The sequence below is a fragment of the Acanthisitta chloris genome, unplaced genomic scaffold, assembly GCF_000695815.1.
Source record: "Acanthisitta chloris isolate BGI_N310 unplaced genomic scaffold, ASM69581v1 scaffold3502, whole genome shotgun sequence".
Taxonomy (NCBI): domain Eukaryota; kingdom Metazoa; phylum Chordata; class Aves; order Passeriformes; family Acanthisittidae; genus Acanthisitta; species Acanthisitta chloris.
In genome coordinates this window covers 24,888-48,692 of record NW_008662035.1, presented here as the reverse complement: position 1 = coordinate 48,692, position 23,805 = coordinate 24,888, and the positions used below count along the sequence as shown (strand labels likewise).

Sequence of the window (23,805 nt, the reverse complement as noted above, 5' to 3'; positions counted from 1 at the left end):
TTGAGTTCTGGCAGAAAAAACAAGGAATGTGCTGTTCAACTGTGCTGCATCTTGAAGCATAACCTCAGGGAAACTTGTTAAAGAGCTCTCATACCACTCTAGTTATCCCAGGAGAAGAGAAAATAGAGAGAAATCAAGCTGAAGAGTAGGGAAGGTTCTTTGCTTCTTGACTGATGACCAGCCTATAAGTAGCACTAGGGTGGTGGAAAAAGGGCCAAATGAAATAGCAAGACTCAAGTATGCTCTGTGTGTTCCTCTCCATATGAAGCCCAGAGATGCTAATAACATGGGAATGGTGGGCCTTCTTCCATTGCTTTTGGATGACAGATGGGACAGAGAAAGGAAACTGAAAGAAAGAATTCACCAAAACTAAAAAAATATGTTGTGTCAATAGAATGCTTAGTCCTCAAGCTTGTTGTATAGGCAGTTTTGTTTTATTTCTTTGAAAAATTATTCACCCCAGAAAGCTCATAGAACATACTAAGGCAGAGTTATGAGACCTAAGGTTTTAGTGTATGTTTAAAGCAATATAAGACCTCAATTAATGTGCTGTATTACACCTGAAAACACAGGAAAAACTCTGTGGGTTTTATAGCTACATATTTAATTGCTTAACAGAACCTCAGAGAATGTGAAATGTTCCTGGAAGTTGACCTTTCCTGTTACTTCTGCAGAGTTAAATTCAGACACATATTGAGCTCTTTTTAATTTTTACTGCAAAGACTACTATACATGTTTGTGTAGGGAGCTAAACCAGACCCTCATCCCCAACATATTAACAACTACTTCTGACCAGAGACCGAAGTTTGCACAGATCATCATCTTGTGTGTTGAAGTTCAGAAGTGACACATGTATGTAAGATCGTTGATTTTACCTCTGATCAGCATAGCAGGCAAATTAGGTCCTGTCTGTACTGTGTGCCTGATACTTAAGACACACTATTTTTCATGACATAATACGTAGTTCTGTAGCTGTAGGAGCATGGAAAAGGGAGTAAATATTAGTCAAGATGTAAATGCCTCCAATTAACATCAGATTAATGAATGTGTCTGTCTCGAGATGCTGTGTACTCTGCCACTGTTACCAAATGTAGATGTGTAAATAAATTTCTGATGTTTCAGAAAGCAGAATCATTCACCTGTTCAACCATTCAAAATACTGAAAACAGGATTTTGAAATTACTACTTAACTTGCAAGATTTTGAGTGTATGTGACATAATTTGTCTCTACAAAGGTACATTAAGTATTTCTTCTATTGGTTTACACAGAAATTTATATTCACTATCTCATTAATTGAAGCAGGTGTTTTAAGAATGATCATAAATTGGTACAAGATCAATCTGAGTCATTGACAAAGCTGTAAATCCATAGCAGATGGTTTCTGACTCTGTATACACTGTGTAGGGTCAGATGTTTTAAATAACTTTATTTAAATTTTAGCTATAGAAAAAATGACAAATTAAGTTTTCTGCACAGGGTTAGGGAAAAAGTGATAATGTAGGCCTGCTGAGAAAGCAGCAAGGAATTTTTCTATTCCTGTGTTCAGAGCTTAAGCTGTAAATTATCCACCTGTGCTATGTACATACTAAATGTGACATTTTTTAATGAAGTTATGAAAACAGACTGCATGGTAAAGGGCCATTGCTGAGGAGTAGATGATTTGAGTACCTTTGCAAGACCAGAAATAGCTAACATGAAAATAATAAGAAAGAAAGTAAATACTGTAAGATTTTAGTGGATTCTATGGTCTTGATTCTAGAGATTATTCAGTAAATTAAAAGTAATGCAATAAAAATAACATCTACAAACAAAGTTCTCTCACATTTTTATATCAAAACAGTCAGATTTGCCAGCTATGTTAGGCATGCTGTTTGTGCCCAGTAATAATATCCTTTACATATGTGGCCCAGCTGGAAGAAAATCTAAATGTTGTATACCTAAAGATTTTTGTTGGTTTTCAATTCATCTTAACCATGAATGGTTCTGATCTATTGAAAATCACCCAGTGTGAAGACAAAATAATTTCAGAATTCAGAAGTTTTAGTATTATAGGAAAATATACATACCCTCCAGCTATGTATTTTTGTCCTGTTTACTTTGATGTCAACTTTCATTAGTATTTTTTGGTATATAAACAAGGTCAGCCTGAGGTCAAGCGTAGCTAAGAACCCTGATTTGAGCAAGTAGAGCTAAAGTACTGGACCGTGTGATCATACTCTTATGACTTTTTCTTTTTTTTTTTCTAGTTTGTCAATCAAATAGCAGTGAAGTCTGGATCTTACAAGCATTTAGAGAAACTGCATCTATATTTTCCATATTTTAAGGCTGGAGCTTAAATGTTTTATTTTGGCCTTAGTTTGTTGTGGTACTTAATTTGTTGCAGCATTGCATCTGTACAAGGACTGTGTTTCCTACTCTTTTTAGCAGAAAGTTTGTGCTATGTTTAAATTAATTCCATTTAATTCAGAAGTGCTAAACATAGGGAGAATCTTTCTCAGTAAAATATCAACGATCCCATTTGTGATATCTCTAAAAGAAATGCAGGGATAACTACATTTAGGTGTTTGTCTTCTGCACTTCAAAAGCTCTTCAGAGATATTCTCTTCAAACTTGGCTTCAAATTTTAGCTGAAGTCATGTGGTTCCTTCCTTGTCTGCTTTGAAATCTCTAGTGTAAATCAGTTTGTTATACCTTGTGACTTCTAACAACAAGGTACATTTTGGCCATACTGTATGTGTACATATCTGTTAGTCAGACTGTCCCTCAGTACCTGTTCTCTGGCAGAATAAACTGCTGCACTAGAATAGATTACTTTTTTTGTAAAATACATATTAATATTCTCATTTTTAGAAGATATTTATAACTGCTGAAACCACCACATTTTGAAGGCACCTCCATCGTGGGTGTTTTTGTAATAATCTTAATGAGACATTAAGCAGGTCACATATGCTAACTGTGCATACAAAGTCATGAGTGGACTTCTCTGCTCTGAACAGGGAAAGTATCTGTGTATCCAGTTTTATCCTGTATATAAAACATACATGAATGTGGGGTTTTGCACATTTTTAAAATTTAGGTTATCTTAGAGACTTCTTTCTCTCTGCCCCAAAGTTTCTTTAATGAAACTAAATGTTTAGCTAAGCATTCTGAATTATCTTAACAAAATTCCCTTTCTAAATATAGCTTATATTTAATTGCCTGACAGAACTGAAAAATGGAACTAGTCTGAAGTTCCTAGGTGAGAGAACTATAAGCAGAAATTGGGAAAATATTCAGGACTAAGAGAATTGTAGACTTATTTAACACTCAGTATTAAAGCTAAAATACTTCTGTTAATTCTGAGGTTTTTGATCAGTAAATGCAGTTGCATTCAAGCTCACCGGTTTTCATAGGAAATTTGGAGTTTGTTTTGTGGTTTTCTGTTGCTGAGGTATCTTGTCACACTACTTCTGAGCTACAGATGATGACTTGAAGTAACTAATAATGTTGAATAAAAACTGCTTTAACGAATTGTCATACTCAAATTTTGTCATCGATATAAAATTCAGTCTGATGTAAGAACGACATGTTTTTATAGGTTATTTGTCTAATAGCATGATTTTTGTTGCTGTTTTTAGAGCTTTCCTGATGTGGATGATGAAGGATACAGCATTAAACCAGAAGCAACACAGGATATCCTTTTCACTGTTTTTGTACCAAGTTACTTGATGTTACTACAGTTCTTTGGAGGGAGGAAGTACTGATTAAAGTGTTAAGTAAAGGAAGATGTTATACTTGGGTTGCAACCCTATATTCTTACATTCACAGCTCTTGCAAAATGTACTGAATTTTGTCTGGTTTAAATGTTGTGTGTGGCCAAATGTTTAAGATTAGATCAGATGTCTTGGGAACTTTAAAGGGACAGTAAAAAAAAACAACTAAATAAAAAGCCAGAACAGAAGCTTTAACGTGACCATGCAGATCTTTCTCCTTGAAAAGGTCCCAGAGTTCATAAAGAGTGTAAACCTTTTAAGGCATGTGAAGTGGTTATCTGCTCCATGCCTGTACCCTCCCATATTTTTATACCACCATTAGAATGATTGGGAGCTTAAGCTATGAAGAAATAGAATTTCTGTTACTTATTAAAGTCATTATACCACATGCTGTTTCCAATCAGTGGTTTTAGCTTTTATTGTCTTTTTAATAATAGCTTTCATATATGGAATAGATTTTTGCTATGAGTCATCTTTTTGGATGCTTGCGATTTTTCACTGCTCTTCCTTTGAAGGAAAAATTCTCGTCCACTTTTTTCCCTTACCGTCAAAAATAGAGGAAAGCTCCACTTAAGAGCTAGGAGTCATTACTGTAGATCTCAGTAAGCCTAACAGCAAGATAGCTAATTTTTGGAAATGTATTCACTGAATTTTCTGAGTACTGCAGATAAAAGGTAAACTTAGGCTGTGCAACTACCTTAAACTGGAAAAAAATGTTTAAGCAATTAGCAGTCCACTACAGTGGGCCAATCCATCATCATAGCTTATGTTTTCATCAAATTTGAGATCAACTTCATGGGCCTCTCAGTCCCACCACAGTGAAGATTCCTGTAGTGATGAAAGCAGTTGGTGTTATCTCCTATGTGCAAAATTGATGTAAAAGTGACAGACTTTTATCTAGTTCTGAGAGGAGCATTATTTCATGCTGTGCATATATTGATGAAAGGGAGAGAAAAGTGAACAATATTCATGCTTTGTAAATGATTCTTCTGGGCATTCTTTTCTATATGATGTTTTGTTGTTGTTGTGAAACAAGAGCAGAGGCACCCATTCAGTGAGAAAGATCAATGATTTGCAGTCCCTGCAGCCCAGGCAGTACTTCAGCTTCTGAAAATCTTGGCCAGATTGAGGAAGCCATCAGTTTCCTTCCTCCTTTCTTCCCTTAGCCTCCAGGAGTGGATATTTATTCTATTGATGGGGAACTCTTGAAATAATTTATTGGATAACATTATTTTACTTTAATGACAGTCAGTCTTGGTAAGTCTGACTTAAGTCTGTGCTGGAAAAACACTTTACAAGAGATTCCTGATTTGTAGGATATGAATCTTGAAGCTCAGTGATAACTTTCAAGACAAGAGATCTTTTGATGGAATTAAAATGACTTGTTTTTGAAACTTTCTTGTCTAGATATGCTCCATTTTGAGTGAACAGGCTGTAAGATGAAAAGATTTGGCTTTTTCGTTGCTTCACCTTTCAGATCCTTTCAGATGAAATTGATTAGGAATGTCTCTAAGGTTCAGGTTTAAATCTTTGTTAGTGAATAGTTTGAAGGAATTTAATGCAAATGCCTGGCATATTTTCAAGTAAAAATAACAGAAGCAGCATATAGAATATTTATGTTCCCTCATGTTGTACAAAACTTTTTATGTCACAGTATAGGAAAAGAGGAAAATTTTCAAATCTATTCATGACAAAAAAAAAGGTATTTTTTACAACTCAGTATAGGCCTTTCAGAGCTTTACTTCAGTGCAGCTCCTGTGCATGTAAAGAGCCAAGATTATATTTTCATTATTTTGAGGACTGAGCTGTCACTGTGATTCCTTTATTTCCAATCACAGTGCTCTGGGCAGCTGACATTGTTCACCTGACTGTGCAGCCTTCTGTTTAACTTGCAAAATTTTCAGTGCCACGCTGCAAAAGGAGCAATAGTGGTGGCTGCTGCTGTTTCCTCCAATGTTAGTATTAGGTGCAGGTACCATGGGTATTTCACCCCTTATTAAGAAGGCTAGGGCTTTCCTTCACTTGGTTTATAGGATTTCTACACTTTTCATGCATCTGTTAGAATCCCTAGTTGAGTCTTGAAATTGCAAATTCAACATGCAGGAGTGTTGCTGCTCTCAAATCTTTAATTTAACCTGATGCTTTCAAAGATGCAGTTGCTCAGTGATATGACAGATGCTGCCCATTGTTCAGTTGCATGACATCATACCTTTCTGAACAGAATCATCGTTATGAAGACCAATGGAATAAACCCCCTAAATTTTAACTCTGAGTGGTGAATTTTGGACCATGGGTGTATGTGAAGTGTCTGTATAAAGCACACAAGAGGTCACTTAATATGAGCGTTTTATGGATCATAATTATGGGGTAGATTAGGCAGATGAATGTGAAATATTTCCACCTTAACTGAGAAAAACATGCCAAAGAGAATCATTTCTATTCATCCAGTGATTCTGACTCTGAAGATGATGAACCCAGGAGGTTCCATATAGAAATAAAACCTGTCCAGCCAAATAACAGCTCTCAATATACTATGCCTTCCTTGGATGAGCTAAAAGTATCCATTGGGAACATCACTCTTTCTCCAGCAATATCTGTAAGTTATTTTTTCCTTGTATTTTGAATGTGTAGAAAAGTGGTAAAGAATCTGTAGTGTAAACACGTATTTTACTGTTCAGAATTTATTCTAGATTGCGAGTCTTTTTTCTTGTGCACTAGCTTATCTTTGGTACACTTTATTGCATTATAACATTAAGTACTTCTCTCTTCTCAGATTTAAACTTTCCTTTGTGTCTTGTGAGTGCTCAGTTCTTGTCTTTGTGCTGTTGCACAATAACACACTTGTGTGTTCAATAACACACAAGTCTTTTAAAGCAGTTCCTATAATGTGGGTATGTGTAACACTTACAGTGCAGCTTTACTGATGTATTCTGCCAATTCACAGAATAAGCCTTTATAGCATGAGATGATAACTAGTATTAAAGCATGAGAGTAATATATTCAGATCAGAACAAGACTGGCACTGATTTTAAGGAAAATACCATGCGTAAGATATTAAAATATTAATTTCTCTCTTTTTCTCCCCCACATTTTGAAAGCAGAGGCACAGTCCTGTAAGTAGAGAATGGCTTTTTATTTGCATTTTTAGTTAAAACCAAGTAAGTGTAGTATTTGAGGGGTGTGTTTGGGAAAGCATTAGGAATGGTTCTTTTCATACATACCATGTGATATATAAGTTGTTTAATTTTACTGCCCCAGACACTAAAAGGGTCTAGTAATACTGCTGCCTTTTGTCAGCTCTACAGTCTTCATTCCTGCCTTTTCTTACTGGTGTGTCAGGTGTGCAGTGGTTGCTCTGTCCTGGGTCATGTTCTGTGCTCTTCTGCAAGCTCATAAAGTTTTGCCTGGCATTGAAAGCAAAGTATCACATACAAAGTTGAGTGGGACTAAATAAGTGCTTTATTTGACAGTAGATGAATGTATCACTTGTGGTTTTTTTCCCTGTTTTAGGCCCAGATGCATCAAAATTCATCCAGTAAGTGTGAACCTTTCAGTCTGTGTTAGTTTTTTAGTTGTTGAAGAAATAAACTTCCTATATACATGTATTTTAAATAGAAATTTCACTTGTCACTCCTATATACCTCTTCTGTATGTACTTGGGTGTTGCCTGTTATGGGGGTCAGACGAAGCAGTCTCTGACAGTGTTGAGGAACACATGCAAAAGCCAAAGGGGGTACCCTGTGGAAAAAACTCCTGTGCAAGTTCATAAAACCCTTGCCCTTTGTCGTGGTTTAACCCAAGCCAGCAGTCAAGCACCACACAGCCACTCACTCAACCCCCATCAGTGGGATCAGGGAGAGGATTGGAAGTATGAAAGCTAAAAAACTCATGGGTTTAGATAAAAACAGTTTAACAGGGAAAGAGATAAGAACAGTTTAATAAGTGAAAACAAAGTCAAATACAATAACAATGGTAAATAATTATAGTAATTTTGATAAAAAGGGAGAAGAGAAAAACCCAAACAAGTGATGCACAATACAGTTGTTCTCCAGCCACTGATTGATGCCAGACCCCCTTCCAGATCCCATATTGGCCATATACTGGGCATGATGCCATGTGGTATGGAATATCCCTTTGGTCAGTTTGGGCCCCATGTCCCAGCTGTGTCTCCTTGCAATCTCCCATGCTCCCCTTGCTTCCTTGCTAACAGGGCAGTATGAAGATGCCTTGGCTCTGTGTGAGCTCTGCTCAGCAACAGCAAAAACATTTCTATTGTTACCAACCCCTGAGAAGAAAATTAACTCTGCCCCAGCCAAAACCAGCACGCACCTGCTCACAGAGTATGATCCACAAACCAGCAGAGCACACTCTCACTGTTTTACAGTCAAACAACAAAATGTGGAAGTTAAATAGACAGAGCATTAGTTTCTATCCTGTGAGGGTTTGGTTTTTTCCAGTGGGAAACCAAGCCAGATTTGCTGATGAACAGTATAGATGTAAACAGTATAATTCAAGAAAGAAATTTCAAGTGAACAACAGTTTCTCACAAAATGCATTGGTCTGGGTAGTCTTCTCTTTCAGAAGTATCTAAATTTAGCTTTGCAATGTAGAAATAATACATTTTCTCTTTTCCATTTTAATAACTCCTTAGTTTTGAACTACAAACATTAATATCTACTAAACTGAAATTTTGATTTCAGAGTTTCACGTCTTTGGTGATAATACTGTGTCTCTTTCTTAGGTGAAGAGTTAACAAAATCAAAGCTTTCTGCTCCACCTATTGAGTAAGTTCAGATTTAAAATTCTATCGAATGCAATTCTGCAGGAATTTGCTCTTAGTTTTCTAATACTCAGAAACTCATTGGAAATAACAGCTGACTGCTGTTTTAAGCCAGGCATCTATTGCATTGTAAGACTTAAGAACTAATGATGTAACAATGGAGATTTCCATTAATTTGTTTACTGCTTCTAATGCATTTGCTTCATTGTGATCTGTCTCAATTGGTATCTATAATTACATGATTACCCACGATTTTTTTTATTAAAATCTCAGCTTTTAAATAAGATAGATATAGTTTCTATCCTATTGTGTTCCATGGTAAAGTGTTTAAGATTGCAACCCCCAAATTTAGACAGGCCTGCACGCATAGTTTTTATGTGTGTATATATATATATATATATATACCGAAATAGAGTTGAAGATGTATGTCACCTTGAACATGACAATCATTTAGCTGACATGTAGTATGTCCACACACAAACCTGCACCAAGGTGTCAGCTCAGATAGTTGTCTTATGTGCAAATCAGTTCTTTGACCTGCCATTTGTTTTTCTTTTTAGATACAAAGACTAATATTAGATGAATTTGTCAAATATTTTAATCATATTAGTGAGGAACTTTTTAAAAGGGCATGTAGTGATAGGACAAGGAGGAATGGCTTTAAACTGAGAGTAGGTTTAGGTTAGATATAGGGAAGAAATTCTTTACTCAGAGGGTAGTGAGGCACTGGAATGTGTTGCCCAGAGAAACTATGGATGACCCAGCCCTGGAGGTGTTCAGTGCCAGGCTGGATGGGACTTTGAGCAACCTGGGCTAGTGAACAGTGGCAGGATGGTTGGAGCAAGATGAGTTTTAAAGATCCCTTCTAATCCAACCCATTCTGTGATTATCATATTCATTACATTATCAAACTACTGCTGAAGTTTAGTTTTATTTTTATAATGCATTCATCTTTCATTCATATTCCAATTGTAACTCTTAATGCAGAAAGGGCAACAGTGACCTCCTGGCATGGGATCCACTCTTCAGCAGTTCTCTCGAATCTTCCTCTTCAGCTTCCCTGGCATCCTCATCCTCCTCAGGTAAAATGTTTGATAATAGAAAATGTTTTCTCTGTATACTTAAGGATGTTCTGATGTTTGTCTAGTTATTGCAAGGGGATGTGCTTTGACTATTAAATAAAAGAATTTTGTAAAGCAGTATATTGTCTTAAATGTATTGCACAACTTAGGATGCAGTATATAAGGCTTTCAAACTAGAGAGCAAGAGAGAATGATAGAAACCTTAGGAAAATTCTGATTTACTTCAGCCATTTTTATTGTCTTCTCTTTTCAAGGAATTGATCACTGTCTAGAATGTAATTCTTTTTTTTTCAGCTGGAGATTAAATGGGTGTTGTTGTAGCAAGTATGAGACAAGCTGAGCATGCAAATTGAATAGGGATGAGTTTCTTCTTTCCAGGAAAGTCAATTGATCTGTGTGATGCAAAGGCGTTGTGGAGCTTTGCTGTGAGGAACTTGTTTCCTGTAGGAAACAATGATTCTGTTAAGAGTTGTGCAGACATAATCCAAGGGGAGGTGGATAACAGTGGTAGGAGTGAGACATGAATTAAGGTGAGATCCTGAGAACAGGGGTTTTGAGATGAAAAGGATGGACTGTGGAGTGTGAGAGTTGGAAGGTGAAGGCGTATGTTGCATGGGAATTTTGGGGTGCAGGATCTTCAAGTGGGCAGGCCACTGGCAGGTTTTCTTGTCTTTGCAAAAAATAGTTCCATGTTTTTTTTCAGTCTACCTATTGCATATCTGTTTTCCAACCCCTGCTCTCTTAATGTAGACACTCTTCTCCCATAAGCATGAAAAAGGAAGTGTGTTCACTGTTTCCTTTAACCAGGTGTTCATGTTCCAAAAATCATAATAGACCTCATTTCTCTGTTCATGTTTATGGCTTTCTAGCTGTTTTCCTTGGAGCTTGATCATACAGATTGAAAAATAGTAAGGAGTAGTACATGTATCAGTAAGGGAATTCCAAACAAGTAGTGTTCATTGTTGGCTTTAATGTCTTTTTAGCAACAATCAGCATTGCTATGTAACTCTTTGGGTTTTAGGTAGGACTTAGTCTTTAACTGTAATTTCTTTTCCTTACAAGTTATGGTTTTAACAGATATGGCTTACAGAATTCATTAGGTTTTCTCATCCTCACTTAGGTACCAGTCAATAGTATTGGGTAGTGTATACACATGGGTGTGGTAACGCATTTAAGAATAAATTGTATAGATATATATATTACTGACATATTCTGAAAAGTAATGGTACTTTTTCAAAATAATCTGTTTTGCCAGCTTTGATGTGGTGTTGGAGCCTGCAGAGAAGTGCAGAGGTTACTCAGTTTGTTCTGCTGGTAGTAGTTGCTGTATTCGGGTGTGTGTTGCTATGCCTAGATGGGAAGTCAAAGCTGGTTAGGAAATCTTTATACAGTCCCTCCTGGTAGCAGAACTGCAGAGAAAGTAGTCTCTGTCTGATGAATAGTGACAGAGATCCATAACATGCTCTATAGCCGTATCTGGCAGGGAGTCATCTGTGGAGTCCTCATACCCACAAGGCTTGTGCTCAGAGCCCTATGCTTCATTGACATTGGTGGAATATTGTGTCCTGTGGACATTAGTTGAGTTTAGATACATCTGTGCCTTGGCAAGCTCTTTCTGCTAAATAATTATTTAAAGGATTGTTATTCTAGGAGTTAACTAAGATATTTACACTTGTAAAATAATCTGTGGAATGAAGTAGAAAATAAGTGTTCTAGTATAATATTTTACTTGTACACTTGGGGGAAAAGACCAGCTGGGTCGATGTAGGTCATATTGTTGTTTTAATTGAGTCCTAGTACTTACTAAGCTGCAACTTAGTTCTAAAGACTTCTAAGAAATACACAACTTTTATCTTGAAATCCGTGTTCTGTCTTCAACTTGAAGCTTAGTATAGGTAAGCTGATGCTTAAAGATTTTGAAAACCTCCATCCAAAACCTGGATTACATAAATTAGTTGTTTGGCATACAGCATATCTGCATATCATAAGGTAGCATGTCCCACAGATTACTTTTGGTTTTACTGCTTAAACATTTCTTTAGCTGTTGTTTCATAACTGTGTTAATCATTGAACACTTAAACTACCGTAGTGTTTGAGCAGACAGTGGTTTATGCAGCACAGAAATAATCTTTGGTCATCCATGAATAATCCTGCTTTATTAGAAGTTTAAGATAACTTCGTTATCTTGAACAAACACAACAGACGTTTTTTAGCCAGCTGTTGATATTGTAAAAAAATGTTCCTTTTTGGTTACCTTCTTTATTTTCATCCATATGTATTTTTAAAATGATTTTTAACATTTCCACCTTGTTTTTAAGTAGCATTTGTAATAGTATCTTTAAGCCTTTGAATGGTATTTAAAATATGTTAGAAAGGGAAAGCTGTGTTAAAATTTTAATGTTTGTGTGGACTTAAGTACTTGTTCGTGGTGAAAGGACTGCTGTAGAGAGCACAGCTGTACTTTTGATCTGAACTTTTTAAACCTTTCTCTCTTTTTTTCATTCTGTATGTCACTCTGCTGTTGCTCCTAGCTCCGCCAACCTGCAAGATGTTGAGAACTGACTAACCTTGCATTTTCTGCTTCTATTGTCATCTACGCAACAGGCAACAGCAAGTGCAGGGAATACTTGTGGAAAGCTCTTTTTTTCAGCAGTCTGAAGACAATAAAATGAGAGTTAAAAACCAGAGGTGGATGATGTCTTAGATTGTTATCAAACGGTGGTTGATACAGACAGAGTAAATATCAGACAGGATCTCACGACTGCATTGTCGTCATTTATTGACCTGAAAGCCAGTTCTGTTAGGCCTTCCTATTACAAATGTTAATGCTAAGAGGATCAAAATGTTTCGAAGGGGTAGGATAGGTTTGATTAAATAACTTTGAAAGAAATTAAAAGCAGAAAACTGTGGAGAGGAACCAAAACCAGAGTAGGACGCAAGACGGAAAAGACCAAGATGAGAGGAAACTAAATCACAACAGGGAGGAAGTTAAAGGAATAAGGGCAGTTATGAGAAGTAGAGCCTTAAGTGGAAAGAAACACAATAAATTACTTTCTGATGTACTTAAAAAGTGACATGACTGGCAGTATGAATGAGGTATATGTGATACATAACTGGCTTTTCTTTCATTCATTTGTAAGTGGGGGGATTTTTAGCCTAGCAGAGCAGTTATTTTTCAAGCTAGTAATCCTCCTGCAGTGGATATTGAATACTTCTTTGAATATTGAGACTTTTATCTTTTCAGTGTTGGTCCTAGTTTCAATTCTTCCCTTTTCCTTCAGCTACCCTAAAAGAGCACAGTGGGAGCTCCTCCTCATCTATCACTGATTTGCCTGGTTGTAGAGTATCTCAGTCTTTGCTTGGACACCAGACAGATTCTGGGTCTACAAGCCCATCCTCACCAGACCTAACCATTAGCACTTGGTGCAAATCTGGTGTTACAGCGGCGCCATCAGGGAGTACCAGTACCCTACCCTGTGTTTCACAGTCTCAGAGTCAGTGGATTTCCTTTGCTGATGAACTTCTTACCATTAAACACACAAGCACAGACAAGAAGGAGTCCCAGAGATTGCAGTTTAAAACTGAAAATGCCTGCATTGCCTCTTCTGCTTTGCTTGGGAATTTTTCCAGCAGCTGTGCTTCTGAGGATCAAAGTGACCTTTTCAGTAACACTATATGCCATGAACCATTATTCATTGAAGAAACTGGCACTGAAACATCTTCTGCACCATCTTCAGCACTTCTGGACTATAGTTTAGTGTCTTCTTGTGCTCATACAAATAAGGGTATGACAAGCATGCATCCTGTACTGCTTTTTGCTAATTGCTGACTCTAAAAAGCAAGCTTTGGACTCATTTTTCTTTTTGTTATTATTGCTCACCCGATGTTAAAATTAACTCATCTTCTTAGTTAGAATGTACTAAACTGCTTGTTAGCACCAACTTCCTTGAAAGTTAGGACAATGAAGTAAATACTGAGCTTGAAATAAGAAGAAAATTCAAATTAATCATTTAAAGGCATTGCTTTCCTTTAACTATGCAGCATTGCTTTTCTGGAAATTGGAATATATTTCTGTGGGGTGTCAGGCAGCAGTGAGATCTCAAAGATTAAGTGATCGAATTTGCAAAAACCCATTCTTTTTGCATTCAAGCCTCCAAGAGTGGTTGGTATAAAATCACTTAAGAGCAATGAGAAAGCCCATGATGTTGTTTTTGAGAGTCACTTTTCAGGGTATCACATGGCACTAGTTTAAAAGCACTTAGTGGTAGACCTTACAACGTGGAATTTATAAAATAGGAACTGCTAATAGAAACATCACTTCCAGTTATGCTACTCAAGTGAGTAAATATTTGCATTCAGTGTGATCTTTGTAATATTTATTCCCTTAAATTTGTTTTCTTTCAGCGAGGCCAACCACTCCTCTTTCTGTAGGCACCATCGTGCCCCCTCCAAGGCCTGCTTCAAGACCAAAGCTGTCTACTGGGAAACTTAGTGGGATTAATGAAATAGTAAGTATTGATTGTTTGGGTTTTTTTTAATTCTCCATTGTAACTTGATTTCAGAGACATCATTAATTTACACTATTTCAGTGGAGTTACCTTCCAGTCAATGTTCAAGGAATCGCATAAGCAGAATTTTGATATTGCCAGATAGGCATGGAAGTTGTTCATGATAGCTAAATGAATACAACAGATAATTCTTAATAGAAGTACACAGGTCCAAAATATAATTTTTGCATCAGCTGAATGTTTTTAGTTGAGCAAATCAGTAACTTGACAATGAAAGGATGGCACATGCATAAGACTGAAGTTTTCAAAATGTGAAATATTAGGGAAGTAATTATCCAAGCTCCATTGATTTAGGGATATCACCTAAGCGTTGGGGAATGAGTAGTATTTAGTAGATTTTTCATTTGTGCGTTGACACAAGTAACCCTGCTGTGACTTCTCCCTGCCCTTGATGCTGGTTGGTGGAAAAGGAAGGTGGCAGATCACAGCAGTTACCCATTGGGATAGTAAGAGGGTGTGCACTGCTCAATGCATCCACTCATTGCCTGCAGTGCGGGTCCACCTGCCGATAAGGAATGTGGTAAGGAATGCAAATACCCAAACAGCCTATCAGACCAGTCCACGCTTAATTTCCTCTGTGAATATCAATATTCTGCGGGTTTCCTTGACTTAATGACTTGGAAAAATGTTCCTGTGGTAAGATCCTCTTGCTGTCTTTCAAAGTATCAAGATATTTTCACCTTATTCTTGTTATGAGCAAAGTTCTGATCTTACACTTTGACAAAACAGAGATATTTTCAACCTCTTTTGCTTTTCTGTAAGCTCAGAACAGAGTTCATTCTGAGATTCTTTTCTCATTCCAGTACAAAATTATAGTAATTGCTCTTAGACCAAGGAGTCTGTTCTTCGTGTCATCATAATTAAAGAGAAGAATTTATCTGGTATTGTTCTGCTATAAAGTATGATCCTGCATAAAGCTACATTCATTTTATACTGTTGTTTTAGAAATTGACTGTTATCCAGGTACAAGTGGAAGATTGTCTGTCTTCATTATATATCAACTCCTTTTACAATTTCCATAGTCTCTGTGAAAGCCACTTACCCAGCAACAAGTGCAATAGAACCAAACTTAAAAACACATGCAAAAAAAGGAGTTCCTGTGACATCCCACTCTGAAGGGGAAGAGAGCACCCAAGATTCATAAATGCTCATGGTTGAAAGGAATGACAAAAGCTGTTCACAAAAACTCACAAAGTTTTATTACTAAATTACACACTTGGCATGGAAATTGATATATTAGTCCCTGACCTACTAGATAAGCACACAGCAGTGGGTTTTGGATAAAGGGGTAAGATAAAAAGGAAGAGAGAAATAGAGAGATGATTTAAAGAGGAAAAGAGAGAAAGAAATCAATCAATCACCAGTCCTCCTTCCAGTGTTCCTTGAGCCTGTGGGATCTCCAGGGTCCTGGAGATGAACCCTGGCTTTGTGGCGGTACCTTTTTATAGTTAGGTTTCCCTAGAGTCCCTTAGAATCTGCCAATCTGGCAGCCTGTCCCAGGGTTTAACCACAAGGTTGCAAGCAGGAATTTTTCCCTAAGTCCAGCTGAAATTTCCTTTGCTGTAGATCTTGCAGCTCTGAGAAGAGTCTGACTCTGACTTCTCCGTGTACCCCTATTCAGCTTGTGAGAGATTGCTAATAGATCCCTCCTTAGGCTTCTGTTCTCCAGGCTGAGCAAACCCAAGTCCTTCAGCCAGTTCCCCTCTCTTCTGTACTCTAATCCCAACTACTTTAGTTGCCCTCTGCTGGTCTCACTTTCAATTCATTAGTAACTCTGCTTTAGCTCTCTAAATCCAGGTTCACTGCACACATACACAGAGCTGTAGTGCTAGGTTCTGAATCACTATTATTGACAAGCTGCTACGTAACCAAATACATTAACTGAACTGCTCAGTCAAAAAAAAATTACGATCTATGAAATAGTGGAATTTATTCCCATGGAAGGTTTGGGTTCTCTGTTTTTACACTAAAAACTAAAGTAGATAAAGCATTAAAGAAACTGTTGAGAAACATTATTAAATCAATTGGGGCATGAAATGAAGAATTTTTCTGTTTACAGTCTTTTATTCATCTCTAAAACCACTTTGTGTTATATTCTTGTTATCTCTTTTGTCCAGCCTAGGCCATTCAGCCCTCCATTGACCTCTAACTCAAGTCCACCTCCAGCAGCTCCCTTGGCACGTGCAGAGAGCATTTCCTCTATATCCTCTTCTGCTTCCCTCAGTGCAGCAAACACACCTACAGTTGGTAAGTTAAATTAACCATTTTAACTTGTTTTAGAAATAGGTTAATTCTGCCACTAGGTTGCACCATTAGGATAACCATTCCTTGGAGTTAGTTGTTTCGTATCCCAGTCTAGGTACTTCAAGCATCCTTTGCAATACCTGCTTCTAAACAAGACTGAGAGACAGAAAAATGAATTCAATTAGCTTAGACCATAGATCCAATCATGGCATGTTCTTTTGCTTGTTACTCAAAATCAATATTCCATGAATTCTTATTTCTTCTGTTCATATACTTGTCAATTAAAACATGTTATCATGTATTTGTTCAGAAGATGTTATTGTATGAGTGCTGAAACCTTTTGGGATACTGAAAAATTTGATTGAATATAAATGTTCACAAAATTGAGTTCTTTGTTCTTTTAATTTTGTTTGGTGTCCTGTAATTGCAGTTTCAAAAAAAAAAAAATAATCTAATTCATCTTTTTCTTCAAGCAAGTGAAGTATATAAGCTAAACAGAGGTGTTCAGTAAAAGCAAAACAACTATACAAAAAAGATGAAAAGCAAATTAGTCTTCATGTGTTGCCACTCACTTCAGAAGGCTTTCTCTCATTTTTAAAGGCATGACCTTCAGTTTTGTTATTTGGATATATCAAATGGAAAGGAGATATATTTGACAATTTCTTAGTGGGTTTTTTTCTTAGTTTGACGTTGGGGGTGTTAAGACATTTAAACTTGTTTATTGAATTGTTTCATTCCTAACACTATTACTCCTTTAGTTAAATCAGATTCTTGAGTTAAATCAGATTCTTGAGTTCTCATACAGTTATCTGTGAACGATATTGATGCCAAGGATTCCTCACTCAGGATCAGCAGCTCAGGAGAACCTCTCTGCAGCTTCTAGTGGGGCTTCTGCACCGAAAGTAGTGCAGCTGTTTCCAACCTGTGCAGGAGCAAAGCTAGTAACTTCTGCCCAACCTCAGCTCCTACAGTTCAGTGTCCACCAGTTTCACAAATGCTGAGAATCATCACAGAAAGACAACTGATATTTTGGTTGCCAAAGTCCACCCAGGCTCACATCCTCAGGCCTCAGCTCTGGTGCCAAGGAACCAAAAATTGCTGGCAGGAGCATCAGTGTCCCCAGCTCTGAGTGTGTGTCTGTTGGTGGAGAGAGTGACAGAGTGAAATCATGAGGTGAGGGAGGAGGTAAGGAGGTGTGTGCTGACACCAAGATTTGACATGGTTATTGATCTGGCCTAGGAGATAAATAAAGCCAGTTCAGCTGCACTGGCTGTATGAATTGAAAACTCCTGGAAAAATGGGAAGGGCAGTGCAGACAGCTGGAAGACTTTTGAGGCATAAGGGTATATTCTGCAATATTGTCTGTATTCTTTGACTTTTGCACAATCCAGTGTTTCCCTTACCCCATTTGTTCCGGAGAGTTGACTCTAATTATCTTTTTCCAAGTGAGCTTTAAGGCATGCATAATTGACTGTTTCTTTTATGTTTTAGCCTTAATTTAATTTGCAAAGTATATTTTTATATATTCATTTTTTTTAACATCTATTATTGCTTGAAATATTCTGTTTTCTTGCAATGTTTTGTTTCATTCAAATGTAATAGAGGATGATCTTTTGATTCGAAATCTTCCTACAATTGAAAAGCTGTGTGGGACACCACCAGGTATTGTACTCAAAGCAGATTTACGTCTTAACTAATCATCCTAATACACTGCATCTAATAGAATTGTATTTATTTTGAAAGAAGTTTCTCCAGCTATTTCTGATATGTGGCAGATGGAGGTGACTTGGAAACTCAAGTTCTTAACAAGTTATGTGTTGCTGGAATCACCAGAACTTGATATAACCACTTCTATATAATATAATCTTCTGTCTCTCCTGTTCTCTGCTCAACAAACAAGCTGAAACTTGGCCTTGCTTCTTCAGTTTGTCATTGCTACTTTCTTTCAAGTAAAGTGAATATGTTTTTACTTTGACAATCCTTTTTCTCATAACACAAGTAGGTAAAAATGTTTCTATATTTACACATAATTCAAATCTTTGCAAACAGACATAATAAAGTCAGTACTTTTAAAATAAATTTGATTTTCATGACAGCTGTTCAGCCAATATTGAAATCGTCTGAGTCTTTGTTCCTAGCTGAACAAAGCCCATTTCATCAGGTTTATTCATTTGTCCTTTTTATGACCAGTGATGTAGTCTTTTGTTCTGCTATTTGGCAACATCCTCAAGTGTGTCAATGCAACCATTTGCATGGTCGTGTCACTAGCTCTTGTGTCAGCAGAGCTCAGAGGCTGGTAGTGGTAGTCAGGCTGAGGCTGCTGGCCAGGGCATTTAAGCCAGCTTTGCTGTCACTGCCAAAGGTACTAGAACTGGAGCCCTGAGCTGGACTGCAGCCTGAGATGCAATGAGGCCTGCTCTATGATGTCCCATTCTTCTGAGACCTCACAGCAGGCGTGGAACACCCTGAAGCTGGATGTCACTGCATTGAACTGTATTTTCAGCAGCAAGGATACAAAACTTTCAGAGTTAGGTTAAGCAGTTATGTTTGTTTCATAGATAGAATCATTTAGGCTGGAAAAGACCTCCCAAGATCAAGTCCAACCTTTGACTGATCACCAGCATAGCACTAAGATCACTAGACCATAGCACTAAGTGCCACATCCAGTCATTTCTTGAACACTTCCAGGGACAGTGTGGTCCTAGCTACCTCCCTGGGCAGCCTGTTCTAAGTGAAGAAATTCTTCCTCATGTCCAACCTGAACCTTTCCTGGTGCAACTTGAGGCCACTTCCTCTTGTCCTGTCACTTGTTACCTGGGAGAAGTGGCCAACCCAGACCTTGCTAGAACCTCCTTTCAGGTAGTTGTAGAGAGTGATAAGGTTGGCTAACCACCCCCATGTCCCTCAGCCTCTCCTCATGACTTACTCTCTAGACCCTTCACCAGCTCCGTTGTCCTTCTCTGGACACATTCCAGCACCTCCTTCTGGGAGTGAGGAGTCCAGAACTGAGCACAGTACTCAAGGTGTTGCCTCACTAGTGATGAGTACAGAGGGATTATCACTGCCCTGGTCCTGCTGGTCACAGCATTTCTGATACAAACCAGGATGCCATTGGCCTTGATGAGCTGAGCACACTGTGGCTCATGTTCAGCCAACTGTTGACCAGCAGCCCCAGGTCCTTTTCCTCTGGACAGCTTTCCAACCACTGTGCTCCAAGCCTGTAGCACCAGCTGGGATGGTGGTGGCCCAAGGGCAGGACCTGGTACTTGGCTTTGTTGAATTTCTTTATGCTTCAATTTAATGTTTTTTTTTTTAGGAAAATGCATACATTTTTATCAAAGGGTGACTAACAGTCTCTCAAATAGATCTCAGAGATATGTATATACACATTTGCTTTGGTGCTCTCTGAAAAAAAAAAAGGAAAAATAGTATTATTATTTCTAATAAATTTCACTTTTCAGTCAAGAAAACAGTATTTATCTTTTACCAATAAGAATATAATTTATATATTTGCATTACTCTGCATAATTTTCAAATATCAATAATAAATACTATTTTAAAAAGATTTTAAAATAATCTCTGCACTTGTATACAAGGTAGTCCTGTCTGCTCTACAATTGTTTGTTGCTCTGTTGTAAACTGTGGCGGAGCAAGAAGACAGTTAAAACAGCTCAGCAACTGTACTGCTACATTCATTGACTGCATATTTTGGCTTCAGTGGAGAATAATTCTGGAGTTCAGTATTTCACCAATCAGAATTTTTAGTGCTTGTTAACTCATTATTTCATTGCACATTTGCTTCTTGAAATAATGATTTCTTTATTCCTGAGACTGCTGAGAATCACAGCTTTTACTGGTAGTTTTTTGGGGAGAGAAAAACTGTTCTCTGTGCAGAAGAGGAAGCATGATCCATGTATTGTCTAAAAGAATAAAGAAAAAACAATGTACTGCTCATATTGAAAAAAGTAAATAAATCAGTGTTTTGTAGCCATCATAATATTATGTTCATCTAAGATTTTTTTGGTTTTCAGCACTTGTGACTAGATCTTTTCAATATTAGGAGGCCTAGATGTTGCACAAATAAGTTTTCATGGTGCTGAGAAGTATTCTGGACATTTTATTACTTTAGGCAAGAAATTGTGATGGAGCGTGAGGTATGAGGGGGCAAAATTAGACCAACTCCTGTCTTTTGCTTCCTTTTGTTACTATTTCATTTCCTTATTTCTGAATTTAAGGTCTAATATGAGATATTAGATACTCTGTGAAGAATGAGGTCCCAACTTCCTTTTTGCCTCTGAAAGAACTCAGAAGGGACAGCCACTGTTTTAGAGTAAATAGGTTTAATTTGCCATGAGCAATATTATACAGAAGCATTCTGTTTCTACTTTGCAGTATGAAAGGGAAATGTCTCAATTTGCTCATGGAAAGAAAAGAGATTGTGCCTCCTTTGTGATAGATAATATGATGTGATACAGTCCATTTCAGCAGTGATGCAAAAAAAAATAGTAAGGTTCTTTCCACTACACTGCTGCACTAATAAAAAGCACAAAACTTCCAGTATTGTCTTTTATATTCAGTACACATATAGAAAATTTGTGAAAAATAAAATCCCATGACAACCTGTTGCATCAATTGTATATGAGCATTTCAAAAAGCTGTATCATGAGATCTGAGTTGGTTATTACAGCTCTGTATTGGAACTGTGTTATATTGGCAGAAGCAATAAGGGAAGACTTCTCCAGCAATTTCTGCTTGGGATTTGCAATGTTTGTTGGCAGAAAAAAGTTACAAGAATATTCAGCAGTTCACTTATGTGGGGTAATATTGATGTATTTTGAAGTTCATTCATACTGTAAGTGAATTTTTGGTATTTCTGTGACCATTTTATCATACATTTTTCCATACAGAAAGCATACAGTAGGGATGATTTTTAATGTGGTCTAGTCGATGTCTAATTTCCTTTGGATCTGTTGACTTCATTTTCACTGTAGTAATTTTAATGCAGTGTTCCTCTGTCTCATATGTATTTCCTTGTGTCTGTCTGTTTACATAATATCATACTGATAGTCCTGTTTCTTAGGCTGCTAAGCAGTGCTTTGATGGTACAATTGTCCTCTACTATGTTTATGTATTTCTACACACTCTTCAAGTAAAACTTCAGATGCTACTGTGATGGCGATAACCTCTTGTAAAAATTACAGATGTAGTCGACCCTTCTGAAATCTACTTCTAAGCTTTTTGAAAATTAAACCTATACACTGTATGTATTCTAGGTGTTTCACGTGGTCCCAGCCCCGTCAGCCTTGGAAACCAGGACATCTTGCCTGTTGCAGTAGCCCTTACTGAATCTGTTAACGCCTACTTTAAAGGAGCAGATCCCACAAAGTTAGTTAAATAGTGAATTGTTTTCAATGTAATAAGTTGCAATAAGAAAACACGCTGCATCTGCTTTTTGTATTTTGGGGGAAAATCTATATATATTAGAAGGGGGATTCAAAAGGGGTTTTTTTCCCCTGGTATAAGTGACTACAGTGATGTACTGCTCAGTATTGGCCTTCCTCCTGCTAGGAGTTCATATATACCTGCTTTACAAAAATGTGTTCAGTGAGAACACTGAGAATAACAAGGATTTTTATCATAGTCAGGTAGGTGCTAAATGTAAATTTGGGCAGCTAAAAGCACCTCATTCCCTCTGTCACATCCCCATGCTATGCTACTTAGGCCTTGCCTAAGCATAGCTGTGCCATGTTTTCAAAGCCTGAAAAATATCCACCAAGACTACTGTATGCTTAAACAGTCAGACCTTTTTATTTTCCTTGTTTCATCTTACTTCCAAGCTGAATGTGACAGTACTTTGTCACATTCCCCTCATTTGAGATTGGCTTTGTTTTTGATTCAGTTCATCAGACTGTGCAAATACAGTGGTTGCTTTAAAATTAGTATCAGAACTAGGCAGTTAACAAGTTGCAGTGAAACTGATGTTTTCGTTCTCTTCTAGATGTATTGTGAAGATTACTGGTGATATGACAGTGTCATTCCCAAGTGGGATTATTAAAGTTTTCACCAGCAACCCATCACCAGCTGTGCTCTGCTTCAGGGTGAAAAACACAAGCAAACTGGAGCAGATTCTTCCAAATGCACAACTTGTATACAGGTTTTGTATTAATTTTTACATAATTGTAAACTACGTGATTTGTAAAATGTGAGTTGTTGTATATATAAATCAGAATTCTTCACAGTCTTGTTGATTTACTTACATATAATTTAATTTTCTGAATTAATCTTGTTCAGCTTAGTTCTCTCTCCTGTCACCATTAAAAATGTTAGTGATTACTAGACTTGTAACTTGTGCTGAGTGCAACAGCAGCTGTAAAAATAATTAGTAAATGTAGCTGTTTTCATGTGTATTTTATAAATTATTTCTTTATACAGTAGTAACAATGGTAAAATTAAATGATTAAACAGTAGCCTTAAATGGAAATGAAGTAGTAGGAGCTTCACCTACTCTCTTTTGTCACCTACTACTGTATTTTTAAGCTGAATAATTTCTGCACTAGATCAGATCCATTACATAATGATCTCTCAGCATGCTTGGGAGAATGTGTAAGAAAAAAGGCTGCTAATTGAGTAGGATAATTGTTGAAACCACACTTGGAGATACTGTTTGCTTAAAAAATTACAAAAGCTGGAATTTTTTGACAGAAATCTGTTTCAGCTGAGCTGTTGCTATTTCATTTATTGAAGAAGTTATTTGCAAACTAGTTAAATGCTTTTAAATGCTGTATTTTTTTTAATTACTGAAATAATGAATCGAACCATATGCATCCATTCTTTTGCCTTTTGTTTTATTTTCATCATTCATACTTGATGTAATGAATGATTCATACAAGATTAAATTTAATCACTGTTTGACATGACAGTTTGTAACTGAAATGTTAGCAGAGCTGTATCTGACAGTGAATTACACTGGAAAAACATATTTTGCAAAAAATTTAAAATGTCTATTATTGTTGTGTGAGTAGTGTAATACTTCACCTCTAATTCGTGGTCTTTCTTTGTAGTGATCAGTCACAAAGTGACTCCAGTACTAAGGATTTTTGGATGAACATGCAAGCTATAACAGTCTACCTCAAGAAACTATCAGAGCAGAATCCATCTGCATCCTATTATAACGTGGATGTTTTAAAGTATCAGGTAAAGACTTTTTTCCCTTTGGAATTTTTAAGGAATTCCAATAGATCCAGTATGTACACAGAAGTTAAAGAATTGTTCTTTGTCTGGCAGCATGCACATGAACTGTCACCTCTCATCTAGACCAATTCTGGGCATGTCAGTGCTTACAATGCATAGACTCTGCCCAGGCTTAGCACATTCCTGC

At 37.1% G+C, this 23,805-nt stretch overlaps 1 protein-coding gene across 1 annotated transcript in view; it reads left to right on the top strand.

The window, feature by feature from the left end:
• The window catches only part of FCHO2 (FCH domain only 2), a gene marked incomplete at its 3' end in the record, with an annotated part of 69,981 nt that overhangs the window by 38,109 nt on the left and 8,067 nt on the right, over positions 1-23,805 (top strand). The window contains exons 11-21 of the mRNA XM_009070432.1: positions 3,619-3,673; positions 6,171-6,349; positions 6,855-6,866; positions 7,264-7,288; positions 8,495-8,537; positions 9,521-9,615; positions 14,020-14,123; positions 16,301-16,430; positions 21,701-21,812; positions 22,426-22,581; positions 23,489-23,621. Of these exons, the coding sequence (XP_009068680.1) occupies positions 3,619-3,673; positions 6,171-6,349; positions 6,855-6,866; positions 7,264-7,288; positions 8,495-8,537; positions 9,521-9,615; positions 14,020-14,123; positions 16,301-16,430; positions 21,701-21,812; positions 22,426-22,581; positions 23,489-23,621 (1,044 nt within the window). The remainder of the gene's footprint in view (positions 1-3,618; positions 3,674-6,170; positions 6,350-6,854; positions 6,867-7,263; positions 7,289-8,494; positions 8,538-9,520; positions 9,616-14,019; positions 14,124-16,300; positions 16,431-21,700; positions 21,813-22,425; positions 22,582-23,488; positions 23,622-23,805) is intronic.